This window comes from Entelurus aequoreus, linkage group LG22, assembly GCF_033978785.1.
Source record: "Entelurus aequoreus isolate RoL-2023_Sb linkage group LG22, RoL_Eaeq_v1.1, whole genome shotgun sequence".
NCBI lineage: Eukaryota > Metazoa > Chordata > Actinopteri > Syngnathiformes > Syngnathidae > Entelurus > Entelurus aequoreus.
The window spans coordinates 30,111,622-30,131,422 of record NC_084752.1 but is presented as its reverse complement, the minus strand read 5'-3'; the positions used below and the strand labels follow the sequence as shown (position 1 = coordinate 30,131,422).

The 19,801-nt window shown below is 38.3% G+C and overlaps 1 protein-coding gene across 1 annotated transcript in view; it reads left to right on the top strand.

The window, feature by feature from the left end:
• nol11 (nucleolar protein 11) overlaps positions 1 to 19,765 on the top strand; it is a 32,385-nt gene extending 12,620 nt beyond the window's left edge. Inside the window, exons 8-18 of the mRNA XM_062032859.1 lie at positions 374 to 450; positions 775 to 898; positions 990 to 1,081; positions 2,660 to 2,725; positions 4,695 to 4,879; positions 10,029 to 10,154; positions 10,235 to 10,459; positions 10,574 to 10,652; positions 12,505 to 12,597; positions 12,665 to 12,772; positions 19,612 to 19,765. Coding sequence (XP_061888843.1) covers positions 374 to 450; positions 775 to 898; positions 990 to 1,081; positions 2,660 to 2,725; positions 4,695 to 4,879; positions 10,029 to 10,154; positions 10,235 to 10,459; positions 10,574 to 10,652; positions 12,505 to 12,597; positions 12,665 to 12,772; positions 19,612 to 19,725 — 1,289 coding nt within the window. The 3' untranslated portion in view covers positions 19,726 to 19,765. The remainder of the gene's footprint in view (positions 1 to 373; positions 451 to 774; positions 899 to 989; positions 1,082 to 2,659; positions 2,726 to 4,694; positions 4,880 to 10,028; positions 10,155 to 10,234; positions 10,460 to 10,573; positions 10,653 to 12,504; positions 12,598 to 12,664; positions 12,773 to 19,611) is intronic.
• The last annotated feature ends 36 nt before the right edge of the window (positions 19,766 to 19,801 follow it).

The window sequence follows — 19,801 nt, the reverse complement described above, 5'->3', positions numbered from 1 at the left end:
CTAAAGTCAGAGACCTCACTTCTTGATCAACGGACAAAGATTCCTACAGACTGGACCCCGACTTAAACAAGTTGAAAAACTTATTCGGGTGTTACCATTTAGTGGTCAATTGTACGGAATATGTACTTCACTGTGCAACCTACTAATAAAAGTCTCAATCGATCAATCAAAGACATCTGAAAAAAGTTTGTAGAAAAACAACCAACTCCATATTTTCTTCCATTTTTACACAAATGTTTTAATACTTTGTCCGTAGTGAATTGTTAGCTGGACAGATCTGTTCTGACAGCATTTTGTACTTCTGAAAGTACTGATGAATATGTTGGAGTAAAGTATCTGCATTGCGCTTCAATGACTGTCTTTGCTGTTTTAGACTACCTCTGCATCTGGAATATCAGTTTCCAGACACTTCAGGCAGGAAAAGAAATGGCCGGTAAAATCTTTGGACAGGTAGGATTAAAAGTATTTTCATAACCTGCCAAACTAAATGTTGGATTTTAATTATCAAAATGTGGAGGGACATGGGGCTAACAAGAATATGTGCTAGCTGAAGTTGGTCTACAACAACACCCGCCCTCGCTGTCATTGTGCCAATGTTCCCTCTCCTCCCAGCTGCTGGGTGCTGATGGAGGACTGTATGACTTTGGTAGAGCATTACATCTGCTCTCCACTGTGACAGGGCTCCCAGTCCCTCCTCACAACTTAATAGCAATTTACAAGCTAAAAATTCACGTGCACTGATTATTTGTTAAGTTTATTTTTTTATTCTTGTAGCTATGGAGTTACTCCAGCAAGTTATTCATTCCACATGGCAAAACCTTGTCTGTTATTCCATACGGGTGTGCCAAATCTTCACTCGCATCTGCCTTGGGCAAACTGAAGCATGCTAAGACTGAAGGTGAGCTACAACCCTTTATAAACTATGTCTACTACTAACGTGCTGGATTTATTTGTGACCCATTCTCAAACTTTTCTTTTCAACTCCACAGAATCCAGACCTCCTGTTTGTGTACCATCTTGGAGCAACATCTTACATGGAGAGAGAGCTCAGCCTTCAAGAACGATGGAGACTAGAAAACTGGTACGTATGATAAATTATGAAAGTTAATTACATGAAGATCTACAGGTTTCCTTTTAAGTTCCAATCGATCCCAAATAATGTTAAATACTTGGTTAAATGAGTAATTATATATAATATAATGAATGGTAGTAAGCAGGCACCTCATGGGGATTAACAAGGACTGTCCAGCGAGGAAACTGTAATTAAATTGAGAATGTATAACAGTTTAACCGTAGCCGATTGACCTCCACCTTGTGGACATCATTAGAACTGCAAATCAGTGAACAGATTGCACAGCATTTACTGTAGGACCCAATCCAAACAACCTTTCCCACTCAAAGTGCAAAAATTAAAAAAATCAACAAACATGGTGACACACAACTCAACATGCTCTCTGAACTTTGTGGGTATTATTTAAAAAAATGTTAAAGTAACTTCAAAATTACACCCATTTAAATCCACTAAAATGCAAAACACACTCCACACTTACCATGTTTTGCACATTTTAGATATTTCCGAGTGACTACAAAACTTTAAAGGGGAACTGCACTTTTTGGGGAATTTTGCCGATCGTTCACAATCGTTATGAAAGACATGAGGACGGATGAATTTTTTTTAATGCATTCTAACTTGTAAAAAAAAAGTCAGCTCACAGCGGAGTCAATGGCAGCTCCTCTATTTCGCCTATAAAACCCAGTAAATAACCATTCAAAAACCGCCCACAATACTCCATTTATAAATAAATGATAAATGGGTTATACTTGTATAGCGCTTTTCTACATTCAAGGTACTCAAAGCGCTTTGACAGTATTTCCACATTTACCCATTCACACACTGATGGCGGTAGCTGCCAGTTTGTGATTTGAATATTAACCAAGTAGTAGTGATGTTATTATAAGCGCTAACGCAGACAAACTATTTATAGCGGCGCTATGTTTACAACATCAAGTGGTCTACTGCTTTCTTGCGTCCTTGCTCCCTGCAAGTTTATTGTAGATCATAAATCATGCATCTCACCTGGACATGAGATGTCTAAGTAAGTAATCCGACAAGTTTGTACACTTTGACAACCATTTAGAACACGAAACTGGCGAGGACAATATGAAAAGACACTTGTTCCCCCGTTTTTTAAATTATTGTGCCACGTATGCTTAAAATGATCAAAATACGTAAAAATGAAATGTTATTATAAATGTGCCTGATACGTAAAAATGAAATGTTATTATAAATGTGCCTGTTACACACACACACAATATATATAATGTTGTGTGTGTGTGTGTGTGTGTGTGTGTGTGTGTGTGTGTGTGTGTGTGTGTGTGTGTGTGTGTGTGTGTGTGTGTGTGTGTGTGTGTGTGTGTGTGTGTGTGTGTGTGTGTGTGTGTGTGTGTGTGTGTGTGTGTGTGTGTGTGTGTGTGTGTGTGTGTGTGTAAAATATACGTAAATATGTACACACATATGTATAGGCTATATATAAAATACATGCAGTTGGCTTTTTGCCCTAGGCCAAATTTTGTAGCCCCCCAAGTCAAAAAGTTTGTACAACCTAAGTCGAGTATCTGTTCAAATCAGATGTTTACATTGAGATGAATATCTTTCCAGAGAACGACACGAAGGACCCAGTCAACCCCCAATTTAACAGTTGAACAAGTTCTGGAGCTCATCACGGTAAGAATTTTATTTAATTCCACTCAGATTGGACTTGTAGTGTCGTTTGTTTGGACGTTTACTGTTCTTAACAGTACCAAAACTTGTATCTCCATCAAGGTTTGATAAAATACATATACTTTATTTTAGTAAGGTTCCGACAGTTGATGAACTACATATATTCCATACTTACATATTGGAATGAATAAGAAAATCCAGATGTTCAATTGGGTACATTGTTGTCTCTTATCAGTGAGTGGTACCTGTGGGAAGTTGGTTCCCCTTATGATTGCGAATATCAAAATAACATGTTTGTGCTGTAAAATGTTCAGGTTTTGCAGTTATTTAAAAATAAAAAAATTCACTAGCCCCCCCAACTTGTCAAAATATCCCCAAACTTGTCTTTCGTTTTTGCTGCAAATGTTTTTGTGTAATCATTATTTTTATGTTGTTTTATAATTCATTATTAGCTCCTCCACCTTGACAACATTTTCCAAACTTGTCCCTTTCGCTTATGCTGCAAAATTGGTTATTTAACTATTATAGTTTTTATGTTAATGTTTTATTCTTCATGACCAGCCCCCCCACACCTGTCAAAATGTTCCCAAACTTGTCCCAAACGTTTGTACTACAAACATTTCTTGTCCATCATACTTTTTATAAAATAATTTGTCCAACTACTATAGTTTTTGTTATTAACTATTATAATTCTTATGTTAAACATGTTGTTATTCATAACCAGCCGCCCCCAATTGTTTGTACTACAAACAATTGTTCAGGAAAATAGTCATTAGTCCAGAAATAACAACATATTAGAACAATAAATGCAACAATCTCAAACAATAAAACAATCTCTGGCAGAGTAGGAAGGCCGATGTACAAAGTGTACCTAAGTGAGCAGGGGACCGAGAGAGAGGGAAGGAAGGGATTGATAGAGAGGGGAGGAGTGGGAGAGAAAACAGAGAAGGAGGTGCGCTGTTTGCACAGAAACATTTTACGTCCAAAAATGTACAATGTGTCCAAAAAGTTATTTGACGTATTATGTTGAGAAACGACAAAAGTTTCAATCACAATAACATATTCATATTGTGTCTAACAATGCTTGTTCCCTACTGATTTTTGACAACTATCACACAGCATCTCAGTTTAAACGAGTGTCTGCTGCGCTTGCGCATTACGCTCTCACCCAGCCGGAAGAAAAAGTAGTTTTCACCAACCACATATAATTTAGACATGCTCTCAATTTTAGTTTATTTATAATTACTCATTTATCAAAGTGTCCATGTTTTGATTTAAGAATGGATTTTCCAGAATAAAGGTCAATCTGGTATCGGAGATATTGATAGATACAGCACAGGCCAAAAGTTTGGACATACCTCCTCAATGCGTTTTATTAATTTTCATGTTTATTTACATTGTAGATTGTCACTGAAGGCATCAAAACTATGAATGAACACATGTGGAGTTATGTACTTAACATAAAAAGGTGAAATAACTGAAAACATGTTTTATATTCTAGTTTCTTCAAAATAGCTACCCTTTCCTCTGATTACTTTTTTGCGCACTCTTGTTTTCAGTTATTTCACCTTTTTTTGTTAAGTACATAACTCAACTTTTGGCCTGTACTGTCAATCTGCACATCACTATGGATGTGAATAATTACACGTTAATAACATAAAATCTTTAATAGACAAAAACATTTGCAGCACTAAAAAAGCAGAACCAAATGGGACAGGTTTGGAGTAATTTTGACGAGGTGCGAGGGTCGGATGACGTCCCTAGTCAGTAAATGTATTTAAGTATAAAATAAAAACCTTAACGGCACAAACATAAAAGTAGCACAAACAAATCGCGGTGGTATTTTAATATTTGCAATTATAAGGATGAGGTTTGTGGTGGCCATATGGGTACATTTTGCAAAACAGTTAATTATGACATTGAATAGTTCTGAGATGAAACAAGTAATAATTGGTGGATTTACTATTTTTAGACAACATCAGCAGATAAAGTCCAGAAAGAAGTGGAGGACCTCTTTTGCAGGACAGACACCCAAGACTTGCATCAGTGGGTAGGGCAGCTGGCATCCGCGCTGGTGTGCCGCAGCATGGCGGATACAGCCTTCTACACGCCGACCACGTTGGCACAACTCGTGCAAACTCGGCATCTCTGCCACAGGTAAGCGCTAGCCACAGAAGTGTTGGTGCTTTTCACCTGGAAAAAGGTCCTAATTTTTAGCGGGGTGCACAGATAGTTGTCCCTTGTTTTATTGCAATAAATTGGACAAGACATGACCACAAAATAAGGATTTCTGCTAAGTAGGTATACTATTATTATTATATAGAATATTTTCATAGTTGGAGCATATAAACAGTTTATTACCTTCTAAATACATTTTTAAAATATTTTAGAGCCCTCTAAACATGAAATAACACCCATATAGTCAGCTTTACACTCATTTCGCCCAATATAATAGTCTTGAGTTTGTTCTCCTGTAAGTTACCGGTAGCTTGGCGGATCTTCCCAGCGTCATTGCTATGGTCATCACCCAGCCACTACAACCCGTTAAAGTATTCCCCCAAGACGTGGGAATACTTTGTCACATCTTGAGTAATTCCTCAAATGTTAGAACTGGGTAGTTTATTGTAATAACATTTCTCGCCGACAATTATATTTGTCGGCAATAGTCGTGACGTCCTCACTCCTGTTTTTCCGGGCGGAAGCGAGTCCACGCCGCCACTCGCAAAAACATTGCCAGTGAAAACATTTTAAGTGTGAGAACATTTCCTCCTATTCTTGTTAAAAACATGAATACCTTGCTCATTTTGCAAAGCAGACCTTGTTTTTTATGGGAGTACATCTGTGATACGCGAGCATTTAAAGCGCAGGCATGATGTCGGACGTCTGGAGAAAGGATGCGGACTCAACCTTGCAAAGAGCATTAGCTTGTACCTTGCTAGCTAGCTAACAAGTGTGAGATGATGATGTGTGAAAAATGACTTATAATTTTAGCCAAAGTCAGGCAGCTAAACTTTGTCTACATCAATTCAATTATGTTTTAAAGCAGCTTCAATTTGCTTACACACAAAGAAAGACAGATACTAGGCACCAATGCTGAAGTATCATAAGATTAAACATACAATCTATTCAATAGCTAACATGTTAAGAATTAACCATTGATACAATTCTATACATTGCTATTTTAACTGTTATTTTTGTATATAAACAAGGTTGTGGTTTTTTTCAGCACTTTGTCTTTTTCTTTTTAATTGGATATTTTAAGTCATTTTCATTTTTGTAACAGCTAAATGAGCAGCTCAGTTACAGTACAAATTAATATTTATGAATGAATTAGTCATTTGTTATTTGTAAGCACACCTCTAAAATAACTTAAGTTGGATTTAAAAGTCGATGGAAGAATTACATTAAAGAGGTGTGTGTACGCTTTATAATCCAACTAATCGTTAAGACAGTCGTTGACTAATCGACTATCAAAAAAATCGTTAGTTGCAGAACTGAAGAAGTGGCTTTGAGCACGAACATAAATTGTTCTGCACAAAGTGGGTCCACTTGACGATTACCTGTGATGTTAACATTCCCTGTTAGCTTTGCGTGTCTGCGTTGTCGTTCCACATTGCTCACGTCCAAGCTGTGTTATTGATGTTGAAGATGAAGCGCATCATGAGTTCATCTCCAGTTTGTCCGGACAGTTGCTTATAGTTTGTTGCAAAGAAATAAAGAAACATAGCAACCACCAGAAAAACAGGCATTAGTGAAGAAGACGTACAAGAGGAGGTAATGATGGTCCGGACATTTTTGAAGGAAAAATCCCAAATTAAAAAAATGAAAAGATTGTGGAAAACATTTTTTGAGATGTGAACACAGACTTTATAATCTACTGAGCGATGCTTTCTTTATCTTTTTGATTGACTATTTTCAGTACCAGGTCACAATTGATGGAGCGATGACTCTGCTTCCCCTACAGACAGGGAGTGGTATGGTCGTTCAATATTAGGAATGTAACGACAAAACAGTATTAATAACCGCGGGAAAACTCCCAAATTAAAAATGATCGAAAAACCGAGATTTATAACTGCACTTTGTCAAACTCAGGGACCGACTGGCACCAGCTCACTAGCATGAATGCTACCAGAAAAACAAGGGGCATTAACATATTTCCCCATTAAGAAATGACAGACCCCAATCTTAACTTTGATAAACACATTGTTGTCCAAGCAACTAAGATATTCAGTTTTGCAGATTGAACCTACTAGCTGTACTGCTAGTTGTAAAATATAAAAATTGCTAATGCTAATCACTAGGGCTGCACGATAAATCAAAATCGAATCGACATCAATGTTTTAATTAGTGCAGTAAATAACCGCAGGAGGCTGAGGTACCGGTATTTATTTTTCTCCGCTGTCACCAGCATTTGAGTGACAGCCATGTTCGCCAATCAGAATTGTTGAGCCTTGCGCTTGTTTGTCTCTCGCTTCAAACAGGAGAAAGACGTATTACTTTGTGCATCGCTCTCAGCACCTGAGCGTGTTTATTTAACAGTGGAATTAACTGAACAGAGTGATTCTTCTTTTCAGTCATTAACAATCTTTGTCTAAGCGGAGACTAGAGGCGGGCACCGCCGCCAACACACACAGTACAGAGAGCCTCGCGACTCAAGTGAGACGTACCTACCGCAAGTAACACAAATTAGGAGGAAAAAAATTTGATAATAAAGGTAAAAGTCCTGTTATAGGAATATTTCTGCTTTAAATGGGATAGGCGATATGAACTAGAGATATCCGATAATGGCTTTTTTGCCGATATTCCGATATTGTCTAACTCTTAATTACCGATTCCGATATCAACCAATATAATATATATACAGTCGTGGAATTAACACATTATTATGCCTAATTTTGTTGTGATGCCCCGCTGGATGCATTAAACAATGTAACAAGGTTTTCCAAAATAAATCAACTCAAGTTATGGGAAAAAAATGCCAACATGGCACTGCCATATTTATTATTGAAGTCACAAAGTGCATTATTTTTTTAACATGCCTCAAAACAGCAGCTTGGAATTTGGGACATGCTCTCCCTGGGACCCACTACAACTATGGGAAGTACTATACTTTGACTTTCACAAAGTGCATTTTTTATTTTTATTTTTTAAACATGCCTCAAAACAACAGCTACAAAAACAATTAAGGCACACAGCTTCAGTCCAGAGTATAAAGTCATAAAGTAAACAATAACATAGTCCTCTTTTGGTGCCTGGCATACTGTATAACAGGAAATTATAAACTGGGCTCAATCTGCCCTGCTCTAACGTATTTCTATGAGTAACACAAATGTACTGCAAGCTAGTGGTGAGTGCTTTAAGTGACCTAGCAGTCAGTCAGAGCTTCTGAAATGCTTCGTTGAGACAGGGCAGCTCCGTTCACTGCAAGCTGCAAAGTGTGCGCCATGCAGGGCAGATTAGCCACACCAAACTCCACCGTAGCTTTTGCCATATTGCGTGCGTTGCCCCTGACCACAACGTGGGCTTTCGGCTTGGGGTGGTTTTTGTTGTATTTTTGTTTTTTCTCGGCGGAGTCTTTAAGCGACAACTGTGTGGTACTACTTTTTTTCGCTGTTTGCTTTTCATCCATCTTCCGCTTGTATTCATCGTGCATCTCCTTATGATTCTTGAAGAGGTGGGAGATCAAATTGCTCGTATTAAAGGAAGACGTCTTGGTTCCTTCTCGCATAACCAACTTTTTGCAGTCATTGCAAATTGACAGTTTTTTATCCGTCAGAGACACTTTAATATAATCCCAAACCATGCAGTTAGTCAGTCACCGAGCGAGCTGGCTTTTTAGCCAGGCTACAGCACCGGCAACAACACACTCTTGTTGTTATGCTCCGCTCGCGGCGGTTTGATCAGGTCATCAAGCGTCGCCAGTAAACCTCTCATGCTGCAGTCGTGCTGCAACTCCTGTGTTGTGTGTGGGAGAGGGGGTGGGGGAGGGCTGCTGACTGGGAGACGCAACTGCTCTGTACTTGTCCCAACGTCCGTGTACAGCGGTGTTTTAAAAAGTCATACATTTTACTTTTTGAATCCGATACCCATAATTTCCGATATTACATTTTAAAGCATTTATCGGCAGTCCGATAATATCGGCAGTCCGATATTATCAGACATCTCTAATATGAACCCATCGACGAACAATGACGAACGAGCGAAAATGCTGTCGTGATCACGTGATAACAATAAACAAAAAGACAATGTCCGAACTAATTCTTCCAACTCAGAAAATAATGCACTTTAAGATGTTTGGGTTAAAGTTTTGCTTAAATAAAATTAGTCCATTTTATTTTTTGTTGATGTATTTACGGTAACAAAGTTATTTACCTTCCAATTACAGTACAATTGTAAACAATTCTACTGTAATGAGATAAAAGTTTATATCCTTTTAAATGGTTACTTGCAATATTATTATTATATATTATGATACATGCACTTTTATTATTTCATCAGTGAAAGAACACGCTATGTAGACGAGCTCTTGAGTCTGTCTGCATTAAGCCAAATATTTGTTAAAGGTAATTATTGCATATTATTCTAATGCGTGGCACCTTGAGACAAAAATATGTTGATTGACTGTCTAAAAGTAATGCGTCTTCTTTCACTTGTTATTTTTGCAGTTTTATGCATTTTCATGTATAAAATATAAACACTGCAAAGCAAATTGCAATTTTGGAGAAAAAAATTGCAATCAGTTCTTCTTTTTTTTCTTAAATCGGCAGCCCTACTAATCAGCAGCATGACAATAGCAAAGCCAATGTATACTAGCATCAACCTAGCACATTTTTGGAAAAGTGAACCCTCAATTAACTTATGCTGGAGTGTTTTTTGAGTAAATTTCTTTGTTTGCATTGAAAATTGCAACATTACTTAAAAGTAATTTGGCTGAGTTCGCTCTCAGTGCTGCTGGAGTGATCGCCATATGCCGAAGTGCGAAGAGTGAACCGGGCGTGATGTAACACGCAACCCAGGTACCGTAACATGGCACTGTTGGATTTTACTTTTAGTTGGTGCCAAAAAGTACAAGATTTGGTACCCATCCCTGGTTGTCTGCAGTTGCACAAATTTCCACCTAATTTAAATCATTTTTTCTAGTCACCTGTAACTCATTACAAAATTAAAAATAAACATTTTTAATGACCTTATGGAATTCTTATCATTGTGGCATTGTGTCAAAATTACAACTGTTTCGCATGGAGCCTGGCCAACAGCAGCATTGTTGCTTTTTGGCCTTTTTTTAGCTATTGCATCTTTGTTGCAGTGTGTGCCCTGACCTGGTGCAGCTGGCCCTGGAAAAGAAGGATTACTTCCTATGTCAGCTCTGCTTGCAGTTTTTCCCTGACATCCCAGAAGCTGTCACCTGCACCTGCCTGAAGGCTTTCACCAGGTAGGTATCACCGCTAGCCACTCACAGCACTTTTAATGTGTCATATGGTTAACGATCTGTACTCTTGCATTCTCACGCAGTATACTAGATACAGATGCAGAGAAAGTCAACCTGGAGCCGGACAGCGTCTCCTTCATGGAAACATTGACCTCCAGGGTGCATGGTCAGGTTGGCTTGCGGAATGGTTTTAGCTCCACTTCCTCGAAGGAAGACCACTCAGATGCCTCAATGACGAGAGCAGACGAGACAAATTCAACACCACCAGAACTGACCTGTCCAGTCGACTTGCACAAGGCGGTTTTACTGTATCCTTTAATTGCAGCCACGCACACAACTTAACTATCAGACATGGATTTCTGAGCTTAGTGACTAATCATGAAAATTATACATGTTGTGACATCTTAACTGGAGCTGTTCAGAAATGAAATCCTGCAGACAGCTTATAGTGATGACCTCCTCCTTCCACATTTAAAAGATCTCTCATCCCAACATGTTATTGTGAGTTGTCTGTTTTAGTTCTTTGTCATGACTTTATATGATGGGCACACAAAGTGACTACCAGGCTGTAGCCCTCTGCTTGGGGATGAGATTTGTTAAAGGGAAACCGCATTTTTTGGGGAATTTTGTCTGTCATTCACAAAAACATACATCTGTTTTTTTTAGGATTTAGAACTCTTGCCAGATGCGGCTAATGGCAGTCACAATTGTAGCATTCAAAGCCCTCTAAAGACTTTGACTTAGATTTAGACTTCCTTTTTATTGTCATTCAAATTTGAACTTTACAGTACAGATAAGAATTACATTTTGTTGCATTAGCTCGTTGTAGTGCAGGATAAAAGAGCAATAAGGTGCAGATATAAATAAATAAATTACCGGTACTGTACAGATAAATATATTGCACTTTTGCATATGCATCCACGTTTATGGATGTATGTTATATTGTCTTTATATTCCAGCGAGTTAATCCATTTTTGGGGGTAATTGAGGGGATTATTATGATGCGTTCAAGAGTCTTACGGCCTGAGGGAAGAAGCTGTTACAGAACCTGGAGGTTCTTCTACGGAGGCTGCGGAACCTTTTTCTAGAGTCCAGCAGTGAAAACAGTCCTTGGTGGGGGTGGGAGGAGTCTCTGCAGATTTTCTGAGCCCTGGTCAGGCAGCGGCTTTTTGTCCTCATGATCTTTTCCGCCGTCCTCACCACTTTCTGCAGCGACTTACAGTCTGAGGCACTGCCGGCTCCAGTCCAGACAGATAACTTAAAACTAAATAACTTATGTATAGACATTCCTAAGCACATTTATTTCAGTGTCCATAGCAGCGCACTTCGAGTTCTGGCAACAAATGTGTGTTCCTACTTATGGAAACAAATGTGTGTTCCTACTTACGGAAACAAACGTGTGTTCCTACTTTCGGAAACAAACGTGTGTGTTCAAATAATGGCACACTTGGTAATATATGACTATTTTTGGACAAAGGAGGATTCACAACCTTCTCTTGTTGAAGCTGAATATACAGAGGATGAGCTGCTGCTTATAGAAGTGAGCATGAAATAAGGCTGAAACGTTGGAGCAGACAAAAGCCGAGACAGTCAGTACTGTAATGATTTGACGGTGTAAATGTGACATTTGGAGCCACGCTATGTTGACAGGACTAGAGTGCTTACCCAAGATTAACTGGGGAAAAAACATCAATGGCCAGCTTGACCTAACAACCGTCCATCGAGTATGTCACTATAATATTGATCATGGTACAGGCAGTACATCATCAGGATTCAGGATGCTTTATTATTGTCCATTCTTAACATGTACAAGACATATAAGAACTAAAATTAAGTTAAAGTTAAAAAGGACCCCCTCAGGAGGGGGTCCAGACTGAGTCTAAGGGAAAAAAACTAATTTGCCATAGCACACATAAACATGTTACATATAATCGCATAAGGGGGGGGGGGTGGTTGGGCCGGTTGGGCCGGCCTGCTGATATAAAGTGCTACTCAGCTGTCCATCGCCCCAAAGGGGAATCAGCGGTGGTGAAGGCGGGGGGTGGGGGAGGGGTGTGTGTTTGTGTATATGCCCAATGTTTTTGGTAGTATTTCCTTTCTTTGATGGACTCACCACTTTGCAAGTATTGCAAGTTCCCTGTTGCCATCCTTCCTGGTGAACAACTCCCCAGATTTTGTGCCGACAGGAATTGATAAGGGAACCTTAAAAAAAATGGCAAACGATTCCCAGGAATCGAAACACTATCCAAACAAGAACCGGTTTACGATTTGTATCCCTACCTCTGCTCTCCCTTTGACATTTGATCCAAACAATTCTGCATTTTAATTGACTTCATTTTTCTCACTTCATCAGCTTTTTCTCCAGTACTTGCAGTTTCTCTACCAAAAGTATAATCAAGCTGCATTTCCTCAGGAGCATGGCTGTAGATCACCAAGTCTGACCCAGGTGTGTAACAATATGCAACGGAATGAGAAGTTATGTTTTTTTGAGAATGTTTTTTCTTCTCCCATAGATTATGAATTGGATGTGTTTGTTGTTGGATGCTCATTTCACCGTTCTGGTCATGAGTACAGAAGCCAAAAACCTGGTCCTGAACCTGTACCGCTACATTAATGCTCAGGTATTTCCTCTTTCTTCCTGTTTCATGTCTGAAAAATGTCTCAAAATAATACATTTTCCCGTATAAAAAACAACAAAACCAACATTGAGAAACTCACAAGACGTTCTGCAGCAAGGGATCGGTTATCAAATCTGGTACTTTTTTTGGCATCGGCCGTATCCTACCGGGCACCAATTCACGTAAAATCCAACGATGTCATGTTGCACTACCTGGGTTGCCTGTGACGTCACGTTTAGTTGCAGACTCCATCGGCTTCAACTAAATATGTAGCTATAAACTGTATCAGTGATAACGATGTGTATTACTGTTTTAAATCAAAATGATTGATAACTTCACTTAGATACACTCATGGACTGAATGCTAACATAAAACCAAGAGACATTATTGGTTTTCTGCATTGTGGTTTATGGTTTGTTTATTGCAAAGATGCATAAAGTTGCAATATATTAAATGTTTTCAGTTTTCATTAAGAAAAGACATGCCACAATCTAAATGTATATAAACGCCGCTTTCTGAGCAACTACGACATCCAGTTGTGCACTTTGAATCTACAAGCTGTGCTCTCTTAGCACAGAAGGATCGATCTAAGAAAAACAATTTGGGTTTTTTTACGTTGCGTTCAAGGACTGCTGAAAAGAATAGGACAACTAAAGAGTAGAATGCCTTCTACGAAGAATAATTATAAATGTAATTTTGCAATGCACTTTTCATTTAAATAAAGTGCTACAGTACAAACCAATATTTAAAACAATAAAAGCTTAGCCATTAAAACATATAAAATACTAAGAGTAAAAAAAACTATCAGTGAAGCATAAGAAGCATAAAACATGCTAAGTGTTTTATAACATTTAAAAACTAAAATGATTTGTTTTAGGGTTTTTTTTAATCCAAAGATTCAGTGTGTGTATAAGCAGTTTCTGAGCACGTTCATCAATATTACCATTGTAATAACAGTGATAATTTGGGCCAAAATAACCCTGATATCAATTTTTCATATGGTTACATCCCTAACTGTTAACACTTGGCCATCACTCCAGCAGCACTGAGAGCAGATTCAGCCAAAATTATCTTTAGGTAATGTTGCAATTTTCAATGCTAACAAAGCAATTGACTCAGAAATGTACCGTGGACAATAGGGTGCACCAGATGAGCGGGTCTATTCAGTTTTATTTTCATACAAAAAGGGTTCATGTTATGATTTTTTTTCCTACATTTAAAACACTTCCTTGTGGTCTACATTACATGTAATGGTGGTTCTTTGGTCAAAATGATGCATAGATTATGTTTTACAGACCATCTTCAAGCCACTTTCTGACCATCTCTCAGTATGCACCGTTTTGTGGGCGGTCTTATTTACGTGTCTCCACTTTGACTGTCTTTTCCACGTCATCATTGTTGTACCGGTGGTTTTCAACGCTTCCATAGCGAGTATACTGACAGATATAAAGTTGAACTGTACGCTATTTTGTATTAGACATGGCATCAGTTGAGAATGAATGCTCCACTACAAGAGGATAGAGAAAAAGGAGCTTATTGACTACAGTGCAGACTACAAAGGCGGATGTGGACAGATTTCAGGACTTAAAGGGAAACTTCGGTTTTTTTCAACCTGGGCCCTGTTTTCATAATTTTTTCTGTATATGTGAGTGCTGGATAAAACATTTTTTGAGGTCGCGCCAGTATTGAGCAGGGCAGGCAGCCTCCAGCCCAGCTAACGCTCGTACACAGGGCAACTGGCTCTCGTCAAAATTCGGCCTATAAACATGCATTTTTTTCACACTGACAGGCTCAGATAGTTACAATGAGTGTCCGACAACATACTAGAAAGGAGAAATTAACGTATGTCTCTACCTTTAGCTGGAGATCGCTGTTTTTTGCGAGCTGTGTCCAAATCTCACCACGCTACAAATCTCGTTCCGAAATCTCGCGATAACTCGCGACAAAACACCGGTGGAAAAACAGTTACCTGACTGAGGTGAAGAGAGCCATGACAGACAAACAAACAAACTTTTCTATAAAACTAAAATAACAGTCTTCGGTAATCCAACAGAAAATCACTTCAGTCATCTCTCTTCACCTCAGTCAGGTAACTGTTTTTCCACCGGTGTTTTGTCGCGAGTTATCGCGAGATTTCGGAACGAGATTTGTAGCGTGGTGAGATTTGGACACAGCTCGCAAAAAACAGCGATCTCCAGCTAAAGGTAGAGACATACGTTAATTTCTCCTTTCTAGTATGTTGTCGGACACTCATTGTAACTATCTGAGCCTGTCAGTGTGAAAAAAATGCATGTTTATAGGCCGAATTTTGACGAGAGCCAGTTGCCCTGTGTACGAGCGTTAGCTGGGCTGGAGGCTGCCTGCCCTGCTCAATACTGGCGCGACCTCAAAAAATGTTTTATCCAGCACTCACATATACAGAAAAAATTATGAAAACAGGGCCCAGGTTGAAAAAAACCGAAGTTTCCCTTTAAGCAGATCCCAAATACACATCAGCAGGTACCAACATGTAAGAAAAGTTGGTTTTGCGTAATGGGTCAAAACAAAACTCCAGATAATGTCTTTTAACAGGTGTCATTTTGGGGTCCTTATACACACACCATAAAAATACCCGTATGTTGACGTACAGTACATCCGACTACGGTAGTCGTAATGCGCCGACAATCCATCAAGTGATGCTGCTTCGTAGGTTATCAAAGTCGTACTGAAACATTTTGACAGATTTTTAAGCGCCTTGTGCGGGGCTCGAATTTAAGTTCGGCACTTGCCATAATGCCCTAAAAAATTTACCAAAATCGCCTTGACCGCCCTTGACTTTTTACTTGTTAATAGACTAGGGATGTAACGGTTAACGGTATAATAATAATTTGCGACAAAATTCCCGACGGTTAGTGATACAGTCTATTTTTTTTAATTACCGAAAACCCGTCATTTATTAATGCATTTTTGGCAACATTAATTCAGGCGCATGCGCACTAGCGTCGTTTGGCTTGATAATCATGGCAGGCCAACTACACAGACTTTGCTCCGGAGATTTCCCCTCGGAGTAAACGGAGCCAAGCGCTTGATTTAACGTCATTTTCCCTCGCTTCCCGCCATGCGTTTAAGAGCGCACTGCTGTGTTTAGATGGCGACAAGTGTAGACAATATTGGAGACAGACGCACTTGTCCCCACACTAAAAGTTTACAGCGAAGGAGAAAATGATTTGATGTTGCTTTTATATTCTCAATGCAGCGTCCATCAGCTACTGTGACTGAGAGTTAGCGTGAGGAAACATGCTGCAGGCGATGTGTCGAGAACGTGATCACAACTTGTTTATAAAGTCTTTGCTTTGTTTACTGGGATGCTTACTCGTCCTTTATTTAACTGCAAAATGCACCAGTGTTCAAATAACATCAATACTAGCTCAAATGTTTTGTCATCTCATCGAATTGAACGCTGGCTGTGAAGATTGTGTATTCGATGTAAGAGGTGTCACTCTTTATTTTTGTTGGCCAAACTGTTGCACTCAACCACTAGGATGCGTTGGAGAAAAACAAAGCTTGTTTATTAGACTTCATCTTCGTTAGCCAAACTGCTTTGAGTTTTATATTGATATCAAAAAGTAAACACCATGTTTTTTTTTACATTACTTGTGTTTTCATGTCACAAAGGTAGTACTTCAAAAACCATTCATGTGACACAGCATTTTGTTAATGTTTTATTGTGTATAGTTAATTCTTATACGACATATTTTTTATCTCAAACTCTTAATTGATTGGTCTTGATACAGCATCTTAAAAAAAAAACTTCCTCTATCAAAATGTAAAAATAGAGATAAAGGCATCATGTAATGACAAAAATGTGTGGGTTTTTACATATATATATATATATATATATATATATATATATATATATATATATATATATATATATATATATATATATATATATATATATATATATATATATATATATACACTACCGTTCAAAAGTTTGGGGTCACATTGAAATGTCCTTATTTTCAATGAAGATAACTTTAAACTAGTCTTAACTTTAAAGAAATACACTCTATACATTGCTAATGTGGTAAATGACTATTCTAGCTGCAAATGTCTGGTTTTTGGTGCAATATCTACATAGGTGTATAGAGGCCCATTTCCAGCAACTATCACTCCAGTGTTCTAATGGTACAATGTGTTTGCTCATGGGCTCAGAAGGCTAATTGGTGATTAGAAAACCCTTGTGCAATCATGTTCACACATCTGAAAACAGTTTAGCTCGTTACAGAAGCTACAAAACTGACCTTCCTTTGAGTTGATTGAGTTTTGGAGCATCACATTTGTGGGGTCAATTAAACGCTCAAAATGGCCAGAAAAAAAGAACTTTCATCTGAAACTCGACAGTCTATTCTTGTTCTTAGAAATGAAGGCTATTCCACAAAATTGTTTGGGTGACCCCAAACTTTTGAACGGTAGTGTATATATATATATATATATGTATATGTATAGGTATATATATATATATATATATATATATATATATATATATATATATATATATATATATATATATATATCTCTCTGTGTGTGTGTGTGTGTGTGTGTGTGTGTGTGTGTGTGTGTGTGTGTGTGTGTGTGTGTGTGTGTGTGTGTGTGTGTGTGTGTGTGTGTATATACATTGTATATATATATATATCTTCTTATTTTATTTTTTTTTCATTACATGATGCCTTTATCTCTATTTTTACATGTTGATAGATACACGTGTAAATAGATAGTACTTTATTGATTCCTTCAGGAGAGTTCCCTCAGGAAAATTAATGTGTGTTTGTAAATGTAAATATACATACCGTATTTTCCGGAGTATAAGTCGCTCCGGGGTGTAAGACGCACCGGCCGAAAATGCATAATAAAAAAGAAAAAAAACATATATATGTCGCACTGGAGTATAAGTCGCATTTTTGGGGGAAATTTATTTGATAAAACCCAACACCAAGAATAGACATTTGAAAGGCAATTTAAAATAAACAAAGAATAGTGAACAACAGGCTGAATAAGTGTACGTTATATGACGCATAAATAACCAACTGAGAACGTGCCTGGTATGTTAACGTAACATATTATGGTAAGAGTCATTCAAATAACTATAACATATAGAACATGCTATACGTTTACCAAACAATCTGTCACTCCTGATCGCTAAATCCCATGAAATCTTATACTTCTAGTCTCTTACGTGAATGAGCTAAATAATATTATTTGATATTTTACGGTAATGTGTTAATAATTTCACACATAAGTCGCTCCTGAGTATAAGTCGCACCCCCGGCCAAACTATGAAAAATACTGCGACTTATAGTCCGAAAAATACGGTATGTATATATAATGTTTTGTTAACATGTTAAAGGTGTTGAAAAAAAAATACAATCATGTTTTACACAAAAATTCCCTTATTTCATGAAGACAAGAATACAAGTTTGTGTATTACCTTATTCAGATAACTTGCATTGATTTTAATCAGACAGGATTCAATAACTTTGAATTTACAGTTCGGAGGAAAAAAGTTCTCTTTGCAACAACACATGAACGTGATTAGGTTTTTAGCTTTTTAATCTGTCCAGCTTCCATACTCGTTTTTATACACTTTATAAGAAATACATTGGAGTTAACTCCGTAGCGCGCTATTTTGTATGCACTATTTTTCTGAGACTTCTATTTTGTAAGCGCAGGCAGGATGTAGCAGCACTTTTATTGTAAAGAGAGGAACTATGCTGCCGGTCTTCACATTTTTGATGGATGGTACTGAGAGAGTGAGAGAAATAAAAAGAGCCTCTCTCATTCCTGTCGGTGGTTTTTTCCCCCCTTCATACCAAGCTGGCAGCAGCCAGAGTCATCTCACAAGACCCTTGGGCGCCTTGAATGTCAATCAAGTGACGTCATAGTGAAGATCGATGATAGGTTATTTTTAGGTCTATTTTTTTTTAATGCCTCACGATCGACTTACACACCCTCTGCCACCGACCGGGAGCTCACGATTGACCTAATGGGAACCCTGTTCTATTTTTGGCTTGCTTGCTAGCGTCCTCCTGCAGTCTTATGTCTGGCTGCCATCTACTGGTCACACATTTCATTACACCATGTACCAAATAAAATTGCTTCGAGGTCCGTAAGCACAACCAGAATGAATCTGAACATTAGGCGCACCGGGTTATAAGGCGCAGTGTCATTTTTTTAGAAAAGGAAAGGTGATTTAAGTCCGAATTATGGGCCAAAAAAAACAGTAATAATAAAGTAAGATAATAAGACTGGACAGCAGTTATAGTAAGTTCATTCTTAAATGTTGCAATAAAAATTATATTTTTATTATTAAAAACAATGTTGACACAGAAGTACTGAAATTTGGTACTGGTGGCCTAGTGGTTAGAGTGTCCGCCCTGAGATTGGTAGGTTGTGAGTTCAAACCCCGGCCAAGTCATAACAAAGACTATAAAAATGGGAGCCATTACCTCCCTGCTTGGCACTCAGCATCAAGGGTTGGAATTGGGGGTTAAATCACCAAAAATGCCCACTGCTCCCCTCACCCCCCCAGGGGTGATCAAGGGTGATGGGTCAAATGCAGAGAATAATTTCGCCACACCTAGTGTGTGTGAGACAATCATTGGTACTTTAACTTTAATGAGTACCGGTATCGATTCCCAGGTACCAGTAATTGGTGCCGTATCAGTTCAAATGTGAAAGGTAGCGCAGCAATTAAAGCTTCTGGATCGTTGCCTCAGTCTTGCAAAGAGTTTACGAGGACTACCACATTGGCACTTTTTGTTTCACAGGAATATTTTGAGCCATGATCTTTGTGTTTGCAGGTAAAACTGTTTTCTGAGCTTGGAAAGATTGAGGGCACCCTGCAAGAACTCCAACATGTGACGATGAACAAAGACGTGGGAAAGTACTCCATTGAAGTCATAGAGCTTTTTTAGGTTTCAATTGAATGCTTTTAAATAAATAGCATCATATCGACTTTCTGATGTTTGCCCTGAATTGGATTTAATGATA